The following is a 24,823-nucleotide window of genomic DNA, read 5'->3' as shown; positions in this document are numbered from 1 at the left end:
TTACTAATATATTACAAATTAACAAATTTTATTGAGAGGGCTAACGATATTTACGTGTTTTTTTATCTTTCCTACAATTTCGATTCCATATTTTTCACACCATGATGCAACATTTTGCATCAAACAATGATGGAAGCGACTAAATTTCAATACGTCCTGTTTCATAATTTCACTGTTCCGCAAGCTACAAACTGGTACACCGTATAACGAACCGCACGCACGGTAAGCCAGACGAAAGTGGCATTTCTCTAAGTCTAATTGTAAATTTTGTCAAAAATGACAAGTAAACAATTCGTGTTCCCTGCTAGGCTTTGCTAGACTGTTTATTTTTAATATTTACTTGAAAACAATTTCGCCTTCAGATAGAATAATGGAACCACCATTTGCACCGCTCAGTGATTCGTGTGCAAAAGCCTTGGGTGACAAAGTCTACGATAAAAGGAAGCTAGCCGCGTTGGAAATTGAAAAGTTTGTATCATTTGGGTGTTTCCTAGTTTTTCGCCATTGTGTTCATCATGTCATCGTTCTAATGACATGACTAAGATTCTGAGAGAACTGAATGAAACGTTAAATTATTTTCAGGACAGTTATCGAGTTGAATAACAAAAACAATGTTACGCAAATTCGAAAGCTCATTGAAGTGCTGTCGCGGGAATTTGCCATGTCCCGCGATGCGAATAGGCGAAAAGGTGGCCTGATAGGATTAGCAGCTACGACTTTAGCGCTAGGAAAAGTAGGTTCCCTTATTTTCTTCCTGCAATAGATCCTACAAACATTTTATTCCTGTAGGATTGTGATAAGTACATTCGTGAGATCGTGCACCCAATTTTGAACTGCTTGGCAGATCCTGATGTTCGTGTTCGATACTTTGCCTGCGAATCTCTGTACAACGTGGCGAAAGTTGCTCGCGCTTATATTATACCCCTTTTTCCGGAGATGTTCACTTTCCTGACAAAACTTGTCACCGATCCGGATCAGATGGTTAAAGAAGGGAGTGAATTGCTGGACCGATTACTGAAGGTAGGTTTGATTTTTTTCGTTTATTGTTGGTTAAAATGATATGGGATTGGTAATAAGCCATGAAAGCGAAGGTTTTCCGAAGTGTCTTAACGACTTTTAGAAACTCACATAGACATGGTGTCATTAGTTGAATTTCAAAAGAGAATTTTGACATGAATATTCTGCAAGGAAGGCTAGAGTGAGACTATTGCCAATCATTCGATTCCACAATTTCGTTCTAATTTAATCGGGTCTACGGTGGAAAAAGGTACCGCCAAGCTAGGGGTAGTTGATCTCTATTTTCGGTCTTGAATGAATTGATGGCGTCATACGTAAATGAGTTTGATCTCGGATACAGACAGGCGGATGTTTGTGGGCCATTTACGGCGTCAACGTTGTAACAGAACCTGTTTGTCAGCAGTGGTTCGGGCATTTTCGTGGTAGCGAAAGTGGGATCATAGATCAGCCGGGTTCTGAAAGACCAAACAAGATTGAAAACGACGAATTGTTAGTGACATTGGAAAGGATGAATTGTTGCTGCTGAACTATCATCATGAACGGCGTAACAACCGGTATCCCGTCTAGGCCTGTCTTACTACCGAGCTTCAGACACGCCGGTTTTGTGCCGAGGTCCATTTCCCTAAAAGCTGCCTGGCGTCCTGATCAACGCCATCGCTCCAGCTCAGGCAGGGCGTGCCTATCTATATGTTGCCCTTATAGACTTTACGGGCTGGATCTTCTTCATCCATACGGATTAGATGGCCCGCTCACCGCAACCTATTGAGCTGAATTTTATCCACAATCAGACGGTCATGGTATCGCTCATAGATTTCGTCGTTATCTAGGCGAAGGAAACGTCCATCCTCATGTAGGGGGCAAGCATTCTTCAGAAGATTCTTCTCTCAAACGCGGCCAAGAGCAATTTTGTTTGCTAATAATAATAAAAACAAGGACTGGCAAGATCATAGCCTTGTACAGTAAGAGCTTTGACCCTATGGTGAGACGTTTCGAGCGAAACAGTTTCTGTAAGGTGAAAAAGGCTCTGTTGCCGGCCAACGACCGTGCGCGGATTTCATCGTCATAATTGTTTCGACCGACCAAAAGGCAGGCCAAAACAACGGCGGCTTGATACGCTGGATGGGGATTTAAAAGCCTCGAGATGGCACCCAGATCAGGCATTTGATAGAGCCAAATGGCGAAACCGATCACGACGAGCAGACCCCGCTTGTGAACGGGACAAAGGCTGAAGAAAAAGATAGGAGAAATTTTCAAAGGTCTCAAAGTTGTAGCCTCCTATCTTTATTGTTTTCGTTTAACCTGCGCGATTCGTTGTTGTTCGTTCTTTGTTCTTTGACACTGACGTTGCCACCATGTACGTCGTCATACCTTCATTAATGTGCAGCCCAAGGTCACGCGCCGCCTGCTCGATCTGGATGAAAGTAGACTTCATTTCGGATGGTTCTTCCCATAATGTCAATAGGGGGGTGGGGTGGGTGGTTGGACTTGAAGAGGATCGTAATGGTAACGGTTGCGTTAATATCTGAATCTCGGATCACAAAGGACGCGTGATAGGGCATCTCCCGTCTTAGACAGTGGTTGATGTTGAATGGTCTTGAGAGGGATCCTGTTGCGTTTATTTGGCTCCACACATCGGTCAGGGTCAGCCTAATCAGTCTTATCAATTTCGTCGGGATACCGAATTTTCTCATGGCTCATTACCCTGGCTATGCTGTCATAGGCGGCCTTGAAGTGGATGAAAATATGGTGCAACTGATCTTCATATTCCCGCAGTTTTTCTATCGCATGCCGCACAAAGAAAATCTGATCTGTTGCTGATTTGTCTGGAGTGAAGCATCTTTGGTATGGGCGAATGATATTCTGAGCGTATGGGGCTATCCGACCTAACAAGATAGTGTAGAATATCTTATAGATGGTACTCAGAAACGTGATACCTCTATAATTGCCTCGTTGCCAATCGTCAAGTGTTGATTCGCTGTCTCACACCTTGAGCATCAGTTGATGAATCGCTTGGTGTCGTTGGTCGCCTCCATATTTAACCAATTCGGCTGTAAATCTATCGGTTTCTGGCGACTTATGATTTTAAGCCGAGGGATGGGCGGACTGTTTCTTCCATGCTTGGTAGTGGCAGCATTTGTGCATCGTCTTCAGTTGGCGGGACGTCCGATTCGCCGATATTTCGGTTGTTGAGCAGTTCATCAAAATACTCAACCCATCGCTCCAATATGCCCATTCTGTCCGAAATAAGATTTCCCTCTTTGTCTCGGCAGGATGAGCATCGAAGTGTATAAGCCTTCATCCTGCTAACTTGTTGGTAAAATTTGCGCACCTGGTGTGGCTTCTCCCTGTACTTTTCGAGTTCAGAGATTTGTTGGTTCTCCCAGGCTTCATTTTTCGTCTGTGAAGTCGCTTCTGTGCTCGACGGAGTTCGTGATAAGTCTCTGCGTGTACCCGCGTTCTTTGAGAATGCAACATTACTCGGTGTGCAGCATTCTTCCCTTCCGTTGCTAGCTTACATTCTTCGTCGAATCACTTGACTTTTCTTGCGGCTGGGGCTAAGTATGTTTTTGGCTGTTATCATTGATAACGCTCTTCAGGTGGTTGTGAAGATCATTTCTTGGTGCTTCATCTCCTGGATATCTGTTAGCTGCGGTTGTTGCATCCACTTTCCCTTATAGGTGTTACGGAGGGCTTTGTTGTGAATGGCATCAGTATTCATTCTCACCTGTCAGAGGGGATTGTAGGTGGTGTTGTAATTCGAACCTGGAGGGCTATTATTATTTCCGCGCAAACCAAGTATCTTCAACAACCATTTCGTGTGATATTGCTAACTGAATAATCGCAGTGCGTTATCATTGGTATCATTATGTAAGTTGTGGGAGCCGATAATATTGCCTGAATACGGGCTACTGAACTATCAGAAAGGTTTAATGTATACCAATGAAATCTCCCGGAGTAGATGGCTTTTTCCCAGCACTTATCCAGAGGGGCCTAGGAATTATCTTAGAGTCTCTTCTGAGGGTGGTAAGGGGGAGCATAGCACTGGGTTACATACCAAGGGCATGGAGACAGGCAAAAGTGGTCTTTATTCCGAAAGCGGGTAAAAAGGATCCTTTTCACCCTAAATCTTTCAGACCAATCTGCCTAACATCGTTTGTACTCAAAACGGTGGAGAAGGTCATAGACAACTATATTAGAACTAACGTTCTAAAGCGTAATCCCCTACATGACTGTCAACACGCTTACCGGGCAGGACGATCAACTGAAACTGCTCTGTATCAGCTGACAGAGGTACTACGGGACACCATAGAAACAAAAGAAATTGCACTGTGCGCGTTTTTTGATATCGAAGGAGCATTCGACAACACATCGCACACAGAGATACAGGATGCCCTGAGCCGCAAAGGAGTGGGAAACACCCTGGCACTCTGGTAGGTCGATACATCTGGGAGAACACTTAATACCAGATGCAAAGCTGAAACTTCTGGAAGTGGGGAACATACTAAAGTTCCTAACGGTTACTGGCCTGCTTGAGATACTATGATCAACAGGTACACTATAACCAGTAAAAGGGGCACAATAGTTCTTCAAGGACGCGGTGCGACTTTCCCTTAACAAAATAATAATAATAACACCCTGGCACTCTGGATGGGCAAAATGCTAGAAAGCAGACAAATAGAGGTATAAACAGGTACAAATTTTATTATCATGAACACCACTCAAGGCTGTCCACAGGGTGGAGTACTATCGCCGCTGATGTGGGGTATGGTAGTGGATGAACTCCTGGACGTGTTAACAAATACTGGAATACAAGTCCAGGGCTTCGCGACGACATTGGTTCAATTTGTAGGGGCAAATATGAAGATACCCTATGTCCAAACTGGATTAAGGGTTACTAGTGCCTGGTGCAGGAAGGTGGGACTGCGGATCAACCCAACCAAAACCACCATAGTACCATTCAGTAGGAGGCGTAAGCTGGATCACCTGAGAGCCATAACATTACATGATATGGAGGTGAAACGAGAAACAGAGGTCAAATACTTGGGAATCACGCTAGACCAAAAATTACTCTGGAAGACACATGTCGGAAACAATTGTCGGAAAGCCACGAGGGCTCTGATGACTTGCAGATCCATAGCAGGAAAAAATGGTGTTGCAGCCCGAAGATACTACTTTGGATATATACTGCAATAGTAAGGCCAATGATTACCTATGGAACGGTAATCTGGGCAGAAAGAATCGAACTCAGGACACAAGCCAGGGAATTGCATAAGCTCCAAAGGCTGGCTTGTGTGTGTATCAGTGGGGCAATGAGGACATGCCCAATGGCATCCCTGGAGGTCCTTCTGGGATTAACCCCTCTCCATCTGCACATACAGATGCAGGCAAGGAGATCAATTTTCAGGATGGCCGGTAGTATGAGTGAGGCGGGGAGCTGCCTAAATCGAAGGAAGATTGATATTCTTTCCAGGCGGTATCCCGAATTACTGATACCGAGGGATAACATGACAACGAGGTTTCACTTCGATAAGAAGTTTGAAACACGTTGGAGTAACAAGGCAAACTGGAAGAGCGTAGCTACGACATACAGCTTAAACCAGCAACTGATTACTTGGTACACTGACGGATCCTTCACAACAGAGGGAGCGGGTGCCGATGTCATTGGTCCAAGGAAAATGTACTTTGAGCCAATGGGCAGGTACACTAGCATATTCCATGCGGAAATATACGCCATAGACAAATGTGCTTCCTTTAATCTGTAAAGGAACTACAGGGGGCAGAACATAGCTATTCTCACCGATAGCCAAGCAGCGATCAAGGCACTTAGGTCCAACCAGGTGAACTCTAAACTGGTATGGGAATGCCTTGAGAGACTGAATACACTCGGCTCGTCTAACAAGGTCTGGATACTTTGGGTTCCAGGCCATGCTGGGTTGGAAGGCATCGAGGCAGCGGACAAATTAGCCAAGAAGGGAGCAGGGACGTCCTTACACGGGCCAGAACTCTTCTGTGGAATCGGAAACGGTTTCATGGCTATGAATCTAATAAATGAAGAGAAACGGTTGAGGGAACTATATTGGGCGGGCCTACCAGGGATGGAGCAGTCCAGGGTGCTTATTGGGGGATACGAACCCATGGGCACAAAGGATTGCTTAAACCTCACCAAAAAGAACCTTCAAATCATAGTGGGAATTGTCACTGGTCATTGTCGGCTGAACTATCACCTAGGGAAGCTAGGGATATCTACGGACACTGCCTGCAGGTTTTGTGAGGAGGAGGACGAAACCTCTATACACGTCCTGGGACAGTGTCCGGCACTTGTGCAAAGTAGGTCGAGACATCTGGGAGAACACTTAATACCAGTTGCAAAGCTGAAACATCTGGTAGTGGGAAACATACTAAAGTTCCTAACGGTTACAGCCTTGCTTGAGATACTATGATCAATAGGTATACTATAACCAGTAAAAGGGGCACAATAGTTCTTCAAGGACGCGGTGCGACTTTCCCTTAACAGAATAATAATAATAATACCGGAGTACCATAGAAAGAAGAATTTCATTCCTGGGTTAGGTTGTGGAATTTGATTTCGGCTTCCCTATGATTTACTCCTTAGGAACAAGGAAGACCGTCTGAACAAATGCGTTGCGCTCCTATTTTCACTCCTATTTTGTTTCCTATTTGGTTACTGGGGATCAGAACCGGGTTCTTTACAAAAATGAGAAAGTTACAAGGCCGTTTGCAAGAAAAACGAATACGAAATATTTTGTTCGATCTGATGTTAGAGGGAATATTCACTGGCAATTAAACCTTAACAGGGGAAGTATACTGTGTCCAACTCGAGCGTCTTGGCGTTGCAATCAATTACTAAAAATACATATACACTATTCTTACATTTATTTGGGCAGATATCGTTACGGAGGGTATTTCGGAGTCTAGACTTCGTACAGCGATTCGTGATTTTTTGCAGATTTTTTAGGTTCGGAAAGTACTGATCGAAATCTTTTCCCACATGATTATACTCGGTGAAAAACCTACAGGGTTGTTAAGAAGAAGATGAGGGGGATACCTTCCCGCAATGTCTTCTTCATATGCGCTCTTTTCCCCGCATAGAAGGGTCTGGATGCTGTTCCCAACAGAGTTCTTAAATTCGCTGTTAAGATCAGACCTGACTGGATGAAGTAAAACCTAGTTTTGCTAGTGAAGCCCAATAAGCAACCGGGACATCTATCATATCGCCCGATTTGTCTTATCATTGCCTTGTCATCTACAATAGAAGGTTTTGTTTCACACAAAACCTTAAAAACATTGTCTAATATCTCATACATATATAGGTAGGTGCAACAGTATCCCAACCAATAGGTATATTGCTTTGACACGTTATATAACTTTTTAACGTAACAATGAGGTTCAACAAGTACGAGAAACGCGTGGCTATTGTTGCTTTACACAAGGGTAGAAAACGGCCAAAGAGATTCATAAAACGTTTAAACCGCTATCCATAAGTAAACGATTCGTGTACCGAACGTTACAACGGCACAGAGAAATAAATGACATCGAAGATCGGCCGAGAGAGGTCTGTATGACAGCCGAATGTTGTGCAGGCTGTTCGTGCAAGAGTTTATCGGAATTCGCTGCGCAAACAGAAGCGGTTAGCGAGTGAAATCTCAAGGACCCAGATAGGTGCCTACAGTTGCTTACGCTTAAATTAAAAGAAGTCTGTCTTCAGCGATGCATGAAACTGATAGAACAAAAAATGAGCATCACATACTTTACATATAAAAAAATCTTTCCTGTTGAAGAAAAATGTAATCGCCAAAATGATCGCGTGTATGGAAGGTCATGTTATGAGACTAAGGATCAAGCACCATGCATTTAAGGGGGCACCACTCTCCTTCAGTGATGGTATAGTGGGGAGTTTCCTCCCCAAACGGTGTCAACATCAACTCGGCGGTGTATGAACAGGTGTTAGAGACCGCATTTGGCAACTTTGGAGGCCAGTATAGTAACAGCCACACGTGAAATGCCGCTGGAAACAGTTCATGTAGCATGCAAGATATGGAGGAATGGAATCGTTCAACAACTTAATTCAAACAAGAGAGGGTGAAGAAGGACAACGAGCCAGCATAACATACTGAATGCAAACGTTCCCAGCCTTGCGATGAATCTTGGCCAAAGAAGGTATTGCAGCCATAGGATTCATACGCCCAAAGCCGAATTAGGCAATAAAAAGACCCGAAGAAGCAGGAGGAAAAAAGCGGCGTCTACAGGATGTCTTGCAAAGATTGTCCATGTACCCAAGTAGAGCAAATTTAACGGCTAGTCATCACTCGGGTCAAGAAGCATTTAAAGGAAGCTGAACTAGAAAAAGGGGCCAGAAAAACATATAATATCAATTTTGCAGAAGCACGGCACATTGTCGAACATGGGCACAAACTGGAAAGGGTAACGGCCATTGTTTGAACACGTGCTAAGCTATACAGCATTATTAAGTTACATTGAGAGCCCTTTCTATGGCAATAAAAATCTAAGTTATTTCTGGTGGCAATAATAATAATCAAGCCGAGATAATGCAAAATTATTGCGGACAATTTAATCTGATTGCACCGTCCTAAATTCCCACTTAAAAAAGGGGAGCTCGAAAAAGATTACGCAAGCTGACTCATTATAATTTACGCTTCCGCTAGCGTATTTTTGAGGTCCTTTTTAGTGTACCACTCAAAAGACGTTGGATTAGGAGCTTTTGTGAAGAAGAAAAAGCTAAAAGTTTCTCCAAAAACTGCCAAAAAAACGGAGGATTTTTTTTGAAAAAGTACGAAACATGAACTACTGAAATTTGGGATTCGATAAGTTAAAATTTTTCGTTCCTAAGTGAATTAAAATTTGTATATTTGGTTTTAGATTATTTGATCCGATAAGGCCAAAATAAATCCATTTCAATCATATGAGCGAGAATGACATCGGGCAAAGCAACGTGTTTAGAACGGTGTTCGTTCTTCGTTTGAGGGTGACCCGAACTACTTATTAAAATAGATGGAGTAATTTGTAATAAGTATTATTTGCATATTCTTGTCGATAATCTTCCCGCTGCAGTTGAAAAAATGGGGTCATATTTCAACGTGATAATAATCCTAAGCATCCGGTAAAAATCGTGAACGAATCGATCAGCAACCAAGAATTTGAAGTCTTGTAGTGGCTAGCGCGGAGCCCAGATTTAAAGTGGGTTGAACGGATTACCTTAGGTACCATCAATGTCGGGCATCTTTATGGAATTCTGGTTTTATTTCACACAAAACCTTATCCCGGTTCCACGTTTGACACTTGCCGCAAACTTCAAACCTCCACAAACGTCTGGCTTGATTTTGGTGACCAAACATCGCCATCCACACATTTGCAAGTGCGTTAATATTTTCTGAGCAGATAACCTCATTCTCTTTGATTTGCACATTTGGTCGGCTGCAAACGCTTGGAAACTTACATGTTTAAAGCTAAATGCTCTATCTACACGTCTGAATTTGCGATGAGCTGTTTAGGTTTGGAAAACGTATGGACCCCGCATTAAAAAAACGCCAAACGGACAAACAGACAGCAAACCGATTTCAATAAGTTTTTGTTTTAATATAATAATAATAATCGTTGGCACAACAATCCATATTGGATCAGGGCCTTGAAGTGTGTTAGAGCACTTCATTCAAGACCGCAACGGTACACCACAGTAGACTGTAGGAGGCAATGTGGTCAGCATTGCGCTCGCCCGAGATTATTACCCTGATTTGACTCAGGTACTCATTCACAGCTGAGTCGACTGGTATCCGACGTCAAATCACGATACAAATCCCACTGCCGCCAGCGAGATTTGAACCGCGACCTTCCAAAAACAAAACAAAACTTTAAAAGCATATTTTATTTCTACCAGACCGCTGGGAGTATGGAATGGAAATAAGTTTTCTGTTAAAAGTTTTATTTTTCTTTAAGGAAATCCAAAAAATTTATGCACGTACTCTATATTTTTATTGCTTTCCTCATGATGACATATTTATAGAACGATCAGATGTTTCGAATATGCTCTTTCAGAATATTTACCGCACAATTCAAAATGTCATGAGTTTATATGCCTTTGCAGGATATAGTTACTGAATCATCACAAATTTTAAATTTGGACGGATTCATTCATCTACTACGCGAGCAAATCTATGTGAAAAATTCGTTTGCACGTCAATATGTAATCTCGTGGATCTCTGTCCTAAACGCAGTACCGGAAATCAACATGGTCGTTTATTTGACTGAAATCCTGGATGGACTGTTTTTAATGTTGGAGGACAATATGCCCGAAATCCATCGAATGTATGTTCCTTCCAATAGGTCTTGCAAATAAATGGTTAATGGAATTTCTTTTGTAGGTGTGATACACTTTTAACGCAATTCTTAAAATCGATTCGCAACGACCCAGTCTCCGCTAATATTGATAAGAACATAAACATATTGATTGTCCATGCCCAGTCTACCAACGATTTAATTCAGGTTGGTATTATGGAATTGAATTTATTTGAGTTCTGTAAAGTGCTGAAAAATAAATAATTTCTAGTCAACAGCTATCAACTGGATTCGTGAATTTGTCCAAATATCTGGATCAGCCATGTTACCATTTACTAGTGGAATATTCACCGCGATTTTACCATGTTTATCTTATGAAGGAGAGACAAGGAAAGGTGAGCTTGATTTTCGCGTGAATTGTTTTTACCCAAAAATACTCTACACTACCTTAGAAGTTAAGAACAACGATGTTCACTGGTTAAAACACTTCAATTATTTCATTTAAAACAATGGAACTGACAACTTCAACAAAGGATGAATTTCATAGAAACCTGGTGCTCGTTATTTTTATTAATTTAATGACATCTTGTCCCTTTTGGTATTCACTTTTTTCTCCATAAAAAAATATGACATTTTCCGTCACCTACTCCGCCCTTCACTCCTGTAGCGAGGTCTGAACTGAGTGGAGAGCGCCGGTGACGTCATCTGTCCGCTGGTATTCGCAACATTCGAAATAAATTTCGTGTTGTTTTGTTAATTTCACTTTGAGTCGTCCTTGTCAACCCTTATTTAATCTTTCTGTACAATTTTCTGTTAGTCAATTGTTTCGACTGGCGATTTCACGCCTTTGGGTAGTCAGGCTCTTGTGATCTATTGTACTCGGTTCCCCCGTCTAATAGAATATCCCTAATTTGTTTATGTACCGCATGACTTGCTACTCGCTGCAGCTGGAGTCAGAATACTCATAATACCTCTGCATGGCTTTCTGGTTTTCGACAGGATGAACTTTACAGTTTGTTTGTTCGGTTCTGACAAGAAAAATTAATGTGTCTAGGAGCATTAAAATTCTGCTACCTGTCATTATGGGAAGCCAATATTACTGATACTCCAATCACTGGTTCCCTCCCGGGCAAGGGAGAAATTGAACTCCCTTTTGGCTAAGGTATCCGAAATTTAATTTCCCCAAGTTGCTGCTCTTAGGATCGCATACACTTCTGTCTGAAAGATCGTTGTATATTCTCCCAAGAAAAGTCCCACTTCACGTTTAATTCCAGAAACTAGATTTGTTTTTGAACTATCGGTGTAGCAGATATGAGTATATCCCGCCACGCTTGTTTGTAGTACGGGTCTTTTTTTCTGAGTTTGAGGATAACTTAATATCATCTATCAAACAGAGCTCCCGCGCCTAAAAACCGGACAAATTGTATTAACTGTACAGAGATGGAGCTGCCAAGCAGATAGCCAATACCCTGTCCCAATGTAGGGCTGATGTAACAGCGCTGCAGTAGATGCGTTGGACAGAGACCGGTTTCCTGGAGAAGAGTGGCCATCCAGTAAACCATGTGCTCGGAGGAGATTTCTTAGTCAGCTTAAAAATGAAACCTGCTGTTATCGCCTTTGAAAACATTCGAACGGCTATGCACTCTGCGCTTGGGAGGCAAATTTAGATATACAAGCCTCATTAACGTTCACGCCCCTACAGAGGAGGCTGCAGAGTCGGAGAAGGATACCTTCTATAAGGTAGCAGAACGAACCCTCGAAGCCTATCCCAGATATGACATCAAAATTCTACTTGGGGAGTTTGACAGCCGTTGGCTTCCGTAGCTTACATCAAAATATAACGGACTGTGGATTATTCAGTTAGCAGTATCACACGAAATGGTTGTTGAAAGTACCTGGTTTGCATGGAAAGTGGTCCACAAATAAACGTGGGCCTCTTCAGACGGGACCACTATCAACCAAATTGTCCACGTGTTGATCGAACGCCGCCACCTCTTAGCCTTGATGAATGTCAGAACATATAGGGGGGGGCAATATGGACTCGGATCACTATCTTGTTGGCATAGTGCACTGAGCTCGAATAATAACACCGCCCAGAATCAACTCTGACAATCAGGTGAGAGTTAACACTGAAGCCATTCACAACACAGCCGTCCGCAACACATATAAGGGGAAAATGGATGCCGCAATAACCGCAGTCAACAGAGATCCTGGAGATGAAGATGACGACTTCACAGACGGAAAAAGGAAGCCTGGCAGAACCAACAGGTCTGTGAACTCGTAAAATACATAAGGCGCGGAAGTTTTACCAACAAGTCAGAAGGATCAAGCCTTACACACCTCGATGTTCATCCTGCCGAGACAAAGAGGGCAATCTGATTTCCGACAGAATAGGCATATTGGAGCGATGGGTTGAGTACTGTGATAAACTGCTGAACAACCAGAACATCGAATTGGAGGTCCCGTCAACTGAAGACAACGGACGAAGTATAGAGGAAACAGTTCGTGCAATTCATCGGCAGAAATTTCATAAGTCGCCAGGAGCTGATGGAATTACTGGCGAATTGGTTAAATATGGAGGCGACCATTTAGACCAAACGGTTTATCAACTGATGCTCAAGGTGTGGGATAGCGAATCAATGTCTGGCGACTGGCAACGAGGCATTACCTGTTCCATAAATAAAAAGGGGAATATCACGCAGTGCAGCACGTTGCTAAGTACCATCTATAAGATATTTTCCGCTATCTTGCTAGGCCGAGTAGCCCCATACGCTCAGAACATCATTGGTCCATACCAAAGAGGCTTCACTCCAGGCGAATCAGCAACATATCAGATTTTCTCTCTGCGGCAAGCGATGGAAAAACTGTTAGAATATGGCTATCAGTTGCACCATATTTTCATCATTCATTTTAAAGCCACCTATGATAGCATAGCCAAGGTAAAACTGTACACGGCCATGAGAGAATTCGGTATCCCGACGAAATTGATAAGACTGACTAGGCTGACCCTGACCAATGTGCGAGGCCAGATAAAAGCAGCAGGGTCACTCTCGAGAGCATTCAATATTAACAACGGCCTAAAACAAGGGGATGCTCTATCATGTGTCCTCTTCAACCTGGCCCTGGAGAAAGTGATCCGTGATGCAAATGTAAATGCGAGAGGCAACATCCTCTTCAAGTCCATCCAACTACTGGCCTACGCTGACGATATTGATATTATGGGAAAAACGACCCGAGACGTACAAACAGCCTTCATCCAGCGCGAGATCTTGGGCTGCATATTAATGAAGGCAAGACGAAACACATGGTGGCAACGTCAGCGCCAAAACCCAAAGAACGAACAATATCAAACTCCACTGGTCAAACGGGAAGAATAAAGAGGAGACTACAACTTTGAAACTGTTAATAATTTCTCCTATCTAGGGTCGAAAATTACAACCGATAAGAGCTATGACGATGAAATCCGCGCACGGTTGTTGGCTGCCAACAGAGCCTATTTCAGCTTACGAAAACTGTTCCGCTCGAAACGTCGTCAAAGCTCTTACTGTACAAAACAATGATCTTGCTTGGGTTCTTATCAAGAAAAATTGCGAACTCTTGGCCGCGTCCGAGAGAGAAGAATCCTTCGAAGAATTTTTAGCTCCCTGCATGAAGATGGACGAATCCGTAACCCACATAACGATAAAATCTATGAGCGATACCATGACCGTAAGGTTCTGGATAAAATCTGGCTCAATAGGTTGCGGTGGGCGGGCCGCTATAGAGTCTATAAGGGCAATATCTATGGTATAAAAAGAAGACGAGCAGGCTCTGCCTGAGATGGAACGATGGCGTAGACCAGGACGCCAGGCAGCTTTTAGGTATATCGAATTGGTGGACCTCGGCGCGAAACCGGGATGTCTGGAGTTCCTTATTAAGGCAGGCATAGACCGGATATCGGTTGTTGCATCGTTGTTGATGATGATGATCAAACAGATGCATGCGGATCTGGGATTCAAAAATTATTACATTAACAGGGTTGAGTTCTCCCCATATCTCTTCCAATGCTCTGTGTCCCTTACGTCCACTGTTTCCTCGTAGACCTAAATGAATAGGTCTATGAGCTGCTGTCATTTCAGGCACTGTGGGCATTTAGGGGTGTTCTGAAAGTAGTAGAACTGCTTTTTCCCGTGCGGCAGGCGGTCTGTGCGCGCAGGATCGGTGGAAGTGGATGTTGGGAGCGCTGAGAAAAATCGGTAGTCGGCTCGCGACCGTTGAAAGTCGCTTCTATTGTGAACCCTTGACGAAAACCCTTGTCACAGGGAATCGTGGAGCGTTTACTAGAGCAGCGATACTCGACCAAATTTTGTGTAAAGCTTGGTAAAACGGGCCAAGAGACTCACGACATGATTAGGGAGGCCAACGGTGCTGCTGCCATAGGCAGATCGGATGTTTTTGAATGACACAAGCGCTTTCGAGAGGGTAGAAAAAGAGTGGCAGACGATAATCGACTAAAGTGTTTCGCGAAAGAAAAATTTACTGAACAGTGATGGTAGGATGAGTATCAGAATGATTACTGATGACTTGAGCATCCTAACCTAAGTTTTTGAGATCATGACAGAAAACTCAAGCATGAGGAGAGTGTGTGCGAAGTTGGTGCCGGGAGTGTTGTCAGTGGAACAAAATGCCAACCGAAAAAACGGTCTTCTAGGATCTTCTTCATGATGTGAATGAGGGCCCTGACTTTTTGGACTTGGCTCGCGAGACTTTTTTCTATTCCCGAGAATAAAATCGATGCTCAAGGGGAAGCATCACGACCCGATAGGGGCGGTCCAACAGGCCAGGACGAGGGTGGTAAATAACATTCCGGTGCAGGCATTCCTGGAAGCGTACGAAAACCGAAAAATTCGTTGGCAATAGTCTGGAGATGTGGAAGGGTGCTAGTTTAAAAAATTCTAATCGTTTATACCATTCTCTTTTTGTCTAGAGCTGCGCTCTTTACAGTGAGGCTAGATTATAGTGAAAACTTTTTTGCCTCACCTTAACGCACCACGCGGGGTCTGCCTCGTCTTCTTTTTCTACCATAGATATTGCTCTTATAAACTTTCCGGGCTGGATCATCCTCATCCATACGGATTAAGTGACCCACCTACCGTAACCTATTGGCCCGGATTTTATCCACAACCGGACGGTCAAAAAAGAGGATTCTTCTCTCGAACACGGTCTACGAAGAATAGAAGAATACATGAGGACTAGCAAGATCATAGTCTTGTACAGTAAGAGCTAACAGTTTTTGTAAGCTGAAATAGGCTCTGTTGGCAGCCAACAACCGTGCGAGGATTTCATCGTCGTAGCTGTTATCGGTTGTGATTTTCGACCCAAGATAGGAGAAATTATCAACAGTCTCAAAGTTGTATTCTCCTATCTTTATTCTTCCCGTTTGACCATGTTGTTGGTTGGTTGGTTTTTTGGTTTTTGGTGCTGGCGTTGCCAACATATATTTTGTCTTGCCTTCATTGATGTGTAGCCCAAGATTTCGCGCCGCCTGCTTGATCTGGATGAAGGGTCATATGCTTGTTCCAAAGAAGCTTCTAATCTAAAATAACTCTCAGATATTTCACTTCTTCGGAAAGTTGAAGGGGTATTTTCAAGGCAAAGGGAAATACGATGTGCAGTCAATTGTCCTCAAATTAGTCATGCGTTGTATATTTCTACGCATCATGACGAATTCTTGGACAACATCTAGCACGTCCGCATAACCTTGGGCGTGTATTGCCAGGGTTCATAGGGCAATGAGTCGATAAACATACTTCACAGAAGTGGCAACAGCGTACCTTCCTGGGGACAGCCTTTCGTTGCATTTGCCGTACAATTCCTTCCTATTTAGTGACCTCGGAAGTCCGCAATCATATCAGATAGAGTTTCTTTCTTTCTCTTGTAAAGACGATTCTATTAAACCGCTAAAATATCTATAAGGATCATTCCCGTGGTGACTCTTAAAACTCAGTCTAGTATTGATCATCAATCCCATGTACTGTATCTCCGGCTTCATGATCAGCTCCAACCTGGATATTAATTGCATTCTTGTTTTCGCGGTTATTGATAAGGATATGCCCTTCTCTTTTTTCCGTCGCGCCCGGTCTGACCGTTCGTAATAGCCATATCGATATATTTTAAAAATTTATTGAGATGTTTTCTCGATTTATCCGTTTACGATCTATCGATATGTATGTCCCTAAAATTACTGATATATTCCTTCTATTAAAACTATTGAAAATTTTATACATACTGCTGTTATAATATAACGTAGCCAATCATTTTATTTTTGTAGACAAAATATGTATTTTTTCTTTTTGGTGTGGTTTCTTCAGTGGGGTGGAGTCAGAGCACTGGTTAACTCTTCTTTCGCCGTTCCAAGTTCGAAAAACGTAATAAAGTGCTCCGACCATGCTCCACTTGTACTGGCAACACTTTATCTGAGATTTTACCCGCTCGTTTCGAGAATTAGAATTAAGTCGTTGGTAATTGTCCATCTTACCAAAGTGTTTTCTTTGGTTTTGGTAATAAAACCAACTTCCAACCTTTTAAAAGGGGGTAAAACACTCCTACCATCACGCATGAAAAAAAAAGTTCCAACGATTTAATTGGGAGATGATTCTTGAATCGGTAGTTTCATTGTGTATAGTCTTCTTGCCCGGACCCTATCCCCAATATGTTTGCAGATTTTCGGTGGTTTCTTCTTGGTAACTGAAGATATTGAAAAAATCTCATTGAACTTGAGCCTGAGATTCATCGTCTTTAATAGCGGGAAAGCGGACATTGTTGGTGTAGTGTCCATTTACTCGTTAGAAAATCTTCTCAGTCAAGGAGACACTGACGAACTTAGGGTAGAATATTTGAGTATAACTCTTTCCTCGGAATCTAACTTTAATTTTGCAAAGGTATCCAATAGGATTTGCTCTTCTTTCTTTACCAGTTACCCACTCTACAGCACACGCGTTGTCATTGCTGAGATCCATGGTTCTCAAAACCAAACTGTCTTTATAGTTATGGTTCTTTACCAGTCTATTTTTTTAATTTTAATTTTCTTAACTCTTTTTCTTCGAGAAGGGAAAGGATATGCTCTTCGTCCCCTTTAGACGCTTTCCAACAATAACAAGCTAATAAAATTACATATTATCATACATTTGGTATAGGAAATTTTTATTTATTTTCCTAAATAATATTTTTAGACATAAAAGAATGTGCAATTATGGTCAATAAAAGTTTGATGGAGCTGGTCTCCTCAAAACAGAACAAAGCTGAAAATATAAAGAAATTGGATCTAAGCTCTGTAATGGAAGTTTTACGGCAGTATTTATCGCACAATTCCGTTCATACGAAAGTGGCTGTACTTAAGTGGATTCATCATCTATTTAATGAAATTCATAACGAGGTGCGTACAATAATAATCCCTTTAACATTTAGAGGTTTGAAGAACATATTGGTCTTTTGTCTAGATGTCAGATCACGCTACCAGTTTGTTCCCAGTATTATTAGGAATTTTATCAGATAATTCGGACGAAGTAGTGTTACAAGGTTTAGTTGTCCTGGCTGAAATCGTCAATCCAACACATTCCAAAGGTAGGTCGAAGTTTAGGCATTTTATATTCCGCGGATAACTGGTAAATGTATTTTTTTATAGACGGCGCATTCAACAAGGGTCAATATAGAAAGTTTTTGTATAGTTTATTGAATCTTTTTAGCGAGGAAAAGCAATTTTTAGAAAATCGTGGGAGCTTAATTATAAGGTAAAATTTACAAACTGTATTTGTTGAAAGGGCATCAGATTGATGATTAAAGGATGTGGAGATATAGCTGAATTTTTCTTTACAGGCAATTATGTGTGCTACTCAATGCTGAGCACATCTATCGAACTTTCGCTGAAATCATAGCAGAAGAAACGGTTAATGTAAAATTTGCTTCAACAATGGTTCGATCGCTTAACATAATTTTATTAACGTCTTCGGAACTTTTCGCCCTGCGTAATGCTTTACGAGATATCACCAATAAAAATTCTGCTTCGCTTTTTAAATGTTTATATAAAAGTTGGGCGCATTGCCCAGTCTCGACCTTATCGCTTTGCTTATTAGCTCAGTGCTATGAACACGTTTCTGATCTTGTTGGTGTATTGTAAGTATTTTGAGATGGGTATTGGTTAATCTGGAATAATATAAATTTTATTCTTTCTAGCGGAACCCTTGAAATAACGCTGGAACTTTTGAATGAATTAGACAAATTAGTGCAGTTAATCGAATCACCGATATTTGCTTGTTAGTTTGATAACTGGATATATTTGTAATAAAAAAAATTAAGAAGTTTTCTGAACTCGTTCTAGCGTTAAGACTGACATTAGTCTCAAAAGCCAATAATTGTGCCGATGCCCAGCATTTAGCTCATGCTCTTTTTGGGATATTGATGCTTTTACCGCAGACAGAGGCTTTTATTTTATTGAAGAATAGACTTCAATGTGTTCCAAACTATTGGGGCCAACGGCCAGAAAAGTAAGTCTAAAATCAGTTGTTTTATTTTAGCACATTCAACTATTTTATTTATCACTATTACTGATTTCAGGAATAACGCAGATTCACAGGAGAGTCGAAGTGAAATCGATTTCAAAGAACTATTCGAGCACTTCGTGAAAGTGCAAAGGATGCATCACACGCAAAAGATGGCACAAAGAAAGCGCAGCGTCTTATTGTGGGACAACGATAGCTCCGTAACTACTAAGGAATAATAATAGACAAATTTTCACAGTCAAATATTTGGCAATTGATATATGTGTATGCGCATTCGTATAAGAATAAAGTGATATTCCATAATTTTGCTAATGTCAAATTTACTGTATTTTGTTTGTCGTGAGGTGGACTACCTTTTTCGGTACAAGACATTAGATATTATTATTATGCTGCCAATTACTGCAAAAGGAACGATTGTTATATTATTTTAAAGCGCATACAATTTGACAATTGTTAGTAATTTTTTTTACAGAAAAATATTATATATATTTGCGGTGTCCAAAATTGTGGTGAACTGGATCATCTGCACCAAAAACTATCGATGGATTTGATCGAAGGACTTAGAAAAATATGCATTTTTCACAAAATGGCAAACAGTCAAAATGATTGATTGAATTTTTGGCAAAAAATGGTCGTTTTGAGTCTATAAAACAGCAATTTTTTATTGAAAAAAATTGAACGATCCATATTTTATGTATTGGATAAGACTGCCAAGTTTCAAAAAAATTGGCTTTGCAGTTTCCGAGCAATTTTCGTCACTGGTTTCAAACATGTCAATTGCAGAAAAACGCGTCTAAAGTTTCAACTTAGGCCGTTTTCGGTACAGATTCTTTTCTTTCAACGATCATGTCAATGGAAAATCGTTTTTTTTTCAAAGTTGCAAGTGGGGTACCCTTTAAATTGATCTGAAAAAAAAAAAATTAAAGTGCTCTGAAAAAGTCAAACCTCTTCCGTCGTAAAGCTCTATATCTATCTATATCTTATGAATTCAGGCAATAGTAGCTCGATTCGTGTTCACCGTTTGTGCACCTCGGAGTGAGTAGCATTGCCTAAAACGCCATCCGGCCTGAAAAATTCACGGAATTCGGACATGTGCTACCTTTCCTGAGATTATTTGGCTCACTTTGGGCCACACTATACAAAAAACCAGTGTTAGTAACATCTTCTCTGAATTCTGAATAACAACGGAAATATGCTGCTTTTCAAGATGTTTTCCCATTTTTGACCAATTTTCTTCTTTTTTTTCGCAACAAACTGATAAACATAGACATCATGGGAAGAACCACCCGAGACGTACAAACTGCTTTCATCCAGATCGAGCAGGCGGCAATCGGGGCGAGATCTTGGGCTGCATATCAATGAAGGCGAGACAAAGGATATGGTGGCAACGTTAGCACCGAAGACCAACCAACCAACAACATCAAGCCGCACTGGTCAAACGGGAAGAATAAAGATAGGAGACTACAACTTTGAGACTGTTGATAATTTCTCCTATCTAGGGTCAAAAATCACAACCGATAACAGCTACGATGATGAAATCCGCGCACGGTTCTTGACAACCAACAGAGCCTATTTCAGCTTACAAAAACTGTGCCGCTCGAAACGTCTCACAATAGGGTCAAAGCTCTTACTGTACAAGACAATGATCTTGCCAGTCCTTATGTATTCCTCGGAGACTTGGTTTCTTAGCAAGAAAAATTGCGAACTCTTGGCCGCGTTCGAGAGGAGAATCCTCCGAAGAATTTTTAGTCTCCTACATGAGGGTGGACAATTCCGTAGCCTACATACCGACGAAATTTATGAGCGATACCATGACCGTCAGGTTGTGGATAAAATCCGGCTCAATAGGTTACGGTGGGCGGGTCACTTAATCCGTATGGATGAGGATGACCCAGCCCGGAAAGTCCATAAGGGCAATATCTATGGTAGAAAAAGAAGACGAGGCAGACCTTGCCTGCGATGGAGCGATGGGGTAGGTCAGAACGCCAGACATCTTTTAGGGATATCGAATTGGTGGATCTCGGCGTAAAACCGGGATGTTTGGAGTTCCTTATTAAGGCAGGCCTAGACCGGATACCGTTGATGATGATGATGGGCCGTTGATGATGATGATGATTATCTCTCATTTTTGCAAAACCGTGGTCTGCTACTATATGTGACGAAAAGTCCGTGAATTCGAAGTACCAAAAATTGTTTTGTGGAAAAAAAATTATTTACTGTTCAATATGATTCTCTTTAAGGGCATTGTACTTTTTGCGGCGTTCCTTCAACGATTTTACACTTTTCGTAGTGACAGATTTGTCAAACGCCTCTGAATTTGCCTATTTTGACCTCTTCATTTGAGTACAATCTCCTGCTTCGTAGTCACGTCTTGAAGTTTGGGGATAAAAACTAATTGTTCCGTCCTATGTCTAGGGAGGATGGCGGTTGATAGTCAGCGCTTTTCAGATGTGCGAGTTGGTGTGTGGTCGTAGAGCAACACACCAAAAATATAACTTAATATTGTTCTGAAACTCTTTTACCTTTTTCAAGACAACTTACAATAACAAGTCGAAGACCGCAAGATAGACGCTTCAGGTATGTTAGGTTTTACGTATTTCTAGTGTAAGTTTATTTGAGTGCAGAACTGTTCCATTTGTATGTAGTCCTTTATGTATATGCATTTAGCATGTTAGGAAAAAATTTTGAGCTACCTTTACGGTGGCTGCCACTAACATAATAGTACGACTTTGATCAAATTTGGGGATATCATGCTTCATACTATGTATACTCTATATTAATACAATTTTTATGACTCTAGGAGAAACTTAAGGAGGGTTTATAACCAGTTTCCCTAAAACATAGTAATACACTATCATTAACTTCATTTGGGTAGATATTAATATGGAGGGTATTAGAGGCAGCTTTGTGATTTTTTTAGGTTCCTCGGTGGGGTAGTTTCTAAGAACAAATTTCAAAACTAACAACAAATTTTAAAACTAACATCGACTTCGCAAAGTACTAATTGAGACCCTCTATTTGACTATATTTGGTGAAAAAAGCTTAAACTCCATATAAAAGAATATGTACATGCACATCTATGTAGAAAAATGCCACACTGCATGTGTGGTCGTTCACAGTTGCCATTTTCCCACTAAATTTTGTGTCAATCGGTACCGTTATTTGAGAAGAGGGCATGTGACAGCCAGACACAAAGCCTTAAAAATGATTTCGTGAAAATCGCAAAAGGTACTGGCTAACACAATCCCGTCTGTTTTTTGCCTCTCGGTCCTTTTAGGCGGCTTTTGCACACCATATTGCGATCAGCGAGAGAGCTATCTTGGATGATAGACGCCTTGAATAATCCGCCTGAGAATATTAATGAGCATTGGGCCGCCATTATATGTCCGGATGGTTCAAGTGGTTAGAGCAATGGGTTGTAGTAGCGGAAGGTCGCGGTTGAAATCTCACTGGTGGCAGAGGGATTTGTTATCGTGACTGGATGTCGGATACCAATCGACTCAGCTTCACACTTCAAGGCCCTAATCCAATATGGATGGTTGCGCCAACAATTATTATTATTGAGCGGTATTGCACTCTACGTAGTTCCTCGGTCAAAGTCCGAAGGTGCGTCACAAGATCTGGTTGAGTGCGTAGTGATGAACATAAAGGATTGAAGTGCTTATTGATCGCTGCTTTAGCTGTTCAGCTTCATGTACGCCTTCACAAAAAGGGATTTGTTATTGCGCTGGACAGGGAAGCAGAAGATGCCGCAGATAGTAATAATGTGAAAACTCTATACCGCATGTGGCCGCACATTTTTTACGGTTCTGTAACGAACGTTAACCGTCGACACCTTATTCACGATGATGAGCAGCTGAAGTGGTGGGAGGGAAACTTCGCCACAGTTCTTAGCCGTATAACATTCGGTGAAGTTTTTCCTCTTGTTGACGAGATGGCCAGCCATCGTAACATGCAGATACGGACTACTTCTCCAAACAGAAGAGAAATTATTGTGGCCGCCAAAGCACTCAAACGGAGTGAAGCCGCTGGGTTTGATGGTTTCATTACAGAGTTATCTATCGCTGCTTCTATAGTTTCTGCTGATCTGTCACTTGCACTTATATGGAAATACTAAAAATCCCAAATTTCTCTCAGAGAGTGGAAGAAGGGGATGATCGTAAAGAGGAATTTGAGGTAAAAAAGGAGTCCGTTAGGGCTGCATATTGGCATTGATATTTCCTCTTGTTATCGCTGACGTTTTCCATGCTGCTTCACCCGAAGGAAGTGGACGGTTACAATGGACCATAGCATTTTTCTTCAAACCTCCACTACGCTGATGACATCATGAAATGCTGCTATCTCACCACAGAGATTAAGTTTAGATGTAGTGTACGTTACAATATTGAAGAAAGGATTGGATTGTTGCGCCAACGATTATTATTATAATTATCCTCGTTTTCAGTTTTCCTACAACTTTTCCTAACTTTTTGAGCCTTTAAAGAATACACCGCCATACACCATCGACCCCTATATGCAGCATAGCTCGTCAACTACATGCGCCACAACTATCGATTCAGTTCATAACACTGTTTTCCAGGAAGTCCACATAGTTCTAAAGTAAAGGATCAGAGCCTCCACTTGGAATTATGTAGCAATCAGGGAGCTCAAGCAGTTAGCCCACCAATGAGAGACATTAACGGGCTATATGTAGCATCTTGACACTACAGGATGGACAGCAGATTAAAACAGCCGAAATGTTAATAAACTTAGAATAAGGAACCTGATAGTCTAATAACTAGTCAGTGTACCCCGGGGACGTCTGCACACAATGGGGGTCTATATAATGAAAACCTAATATGCAGACTCTGCAATGAAGAGAACACCCTTCCACATCATATTGGACTGTCCTGCGCTCTTGTGGTGGAAATATACCACGTGGTGAATAACAAACTGTAAAGAACGGCTCGATCAGTGCATCTAATAAATTATTTACTTAGCTAGGCGAATAGGACCAGACTTTTCATATAAATAAATTTTTGTAGGACATACCATGAGAGTCTTCTCCCGAATTCTGCGTAACAATGAAGATTTTGGAGTTTAAAGTATTTCGAAACCTTTTTTCCAATTCTTTCTCAACTTTTTGACCCTAGTACCTTGGCATACGGCATGCTTTACGAACTAGCTCGGGAACTTGGGGCATTCCAAATGGAGTACGCCACTCGCAAGTCGAACTTCAAGGAGAATTTTGAACCAGGGCAGAGTGGAAGAACGGCAATATGTTGTGAGATCATGATGCAATGTTCATCATCGAGGGAGCAAAGATTTGAGTTTCAGGTCATAGGAACCTAGAGGGGAATGAGCGGGCTAATGGAGTAATCAGGCGGAGCTCTGCTTTTTACAGTCTCCCGATGGGTGTCGTCAGCGTTCCGCTTGTGATTGTGAAGGGTGGAATTTACTCGCACTATTTAACAGCCGCCATCTATAGATGGCGGATGGGAGATAACCTATAGGGAACTCGATATATCTTAAAATCTGCATTGCCGAAGTTGGGGAGAGGACGAAGAAACCCTGAAGAATGTTTTTTGTGATTAACCAGCTCTAGCTAGTCCCATGCTGCCGGCACTAGGTACACAATTTTTTGGGGACCTCAAAGAAGTCTTTGGTTGTAGGGTGGGTGAGCTACTATTTCTCGTAAACATTACGGGCTGGCTCTGAAAATGTGAGCTGACTGAATTCTGTTCGCCTTGTTAGTGCTACAGCAATCATGGCCTTAGGAATTCGTGGCCATCAAAACGGTGCACCATAGCGCTTCGGAGCGATCACTGCTAATTACTTAGCTATTCTTTTCACCACCTACATATTGTTGTGTGCTTGTGATCACGTATTTTGCTTCTGCATGGTGTTTAATGTTCGTTAAGCCACTTCTCAATTTTTGGCCGGTTTTCTTAGATTTTCTTTTCCTAATCTACATATTG

General features: G+C 41.7%; 1 protein-coding gene across 1 annotated transcript; it reads left to right on the top strand.

Annotated features, from left to right (window-relative positions):
• The first annotated feature begins 250 nt into the window (after positions 1–250).
• On the top strand, positions 251–19,185 carry LOC119653006 (protein VAC14 homolog). The gene is made up of 13 exons (XM_038057434.1): positions 251–468; positions 583–733; positions 790–1,020; positions 10,139–10,359; positions 10,416–10,536; positions 10,601–10,724; positions 17,541–17,743; positions 17,808–17,931; positions 17,993–18,098; positions 18,184–18,480; positions 18,541–18,620; positions 18,686–18,851; positions 18,922–19,185. Exons 1-13 carry the CDS (start codon positions 371–373, stop codon positions 19,082–19,084), a joined length of 2,085 nt encoding a protein of 694 aa, XP_037913362.1. The 5' UTR covers positions 251–370; the 3' UTR covers positions 19,085–19,185.
• The last annotated feature ends 5,638 nt before the right edge of the window (positions 19,186–24,823 follow it).

This window comes from Hermetia illucens, chromosome 3, assembly GCF_905115235.1.
Source record: "Hermetia illucens chromosome 3, iHerIll2.2.curated.20191125, whole genome shotgun sequence".
In the NCBI taxonomy this organism is placed as follows: domain Eukaryota; kingdom Metazoa; phylum Arthropoda; class Insecta; order Diptera; family Stratiomyidae; genus Hermetia; species Hermetia illucens.
The sequence above is the reverse complement of the archived record's forward strand: the minus strand, read 5'-3'. Positions and strand labels throughout refer to the sequence as shown.

Bases quoted from the DNA above. Each gene is read 5' to 3' on its own strand.
- LOC119653006 (XM_038057434.1), top strand. From the start codon at position 371: ATGGAACCACCATTTGCACCGCTCAGTGATTCGTGTGCAAAAGCCTTG. The intron at 18,481-18,540 runs GTAAGTATTTTG...TATTCTTTCTAG, and splicing joins TCTGATCTTGTTGGTGTATT to CGGAACCCTTGAAATAACGC. The intron at 18,621-18,685 runs GTTAGTTTGATA...AACTCGTTCTAG, and splicing joins CGAATCACCGATATTTGCTT to CGTTAAGACTGACATTAGTC.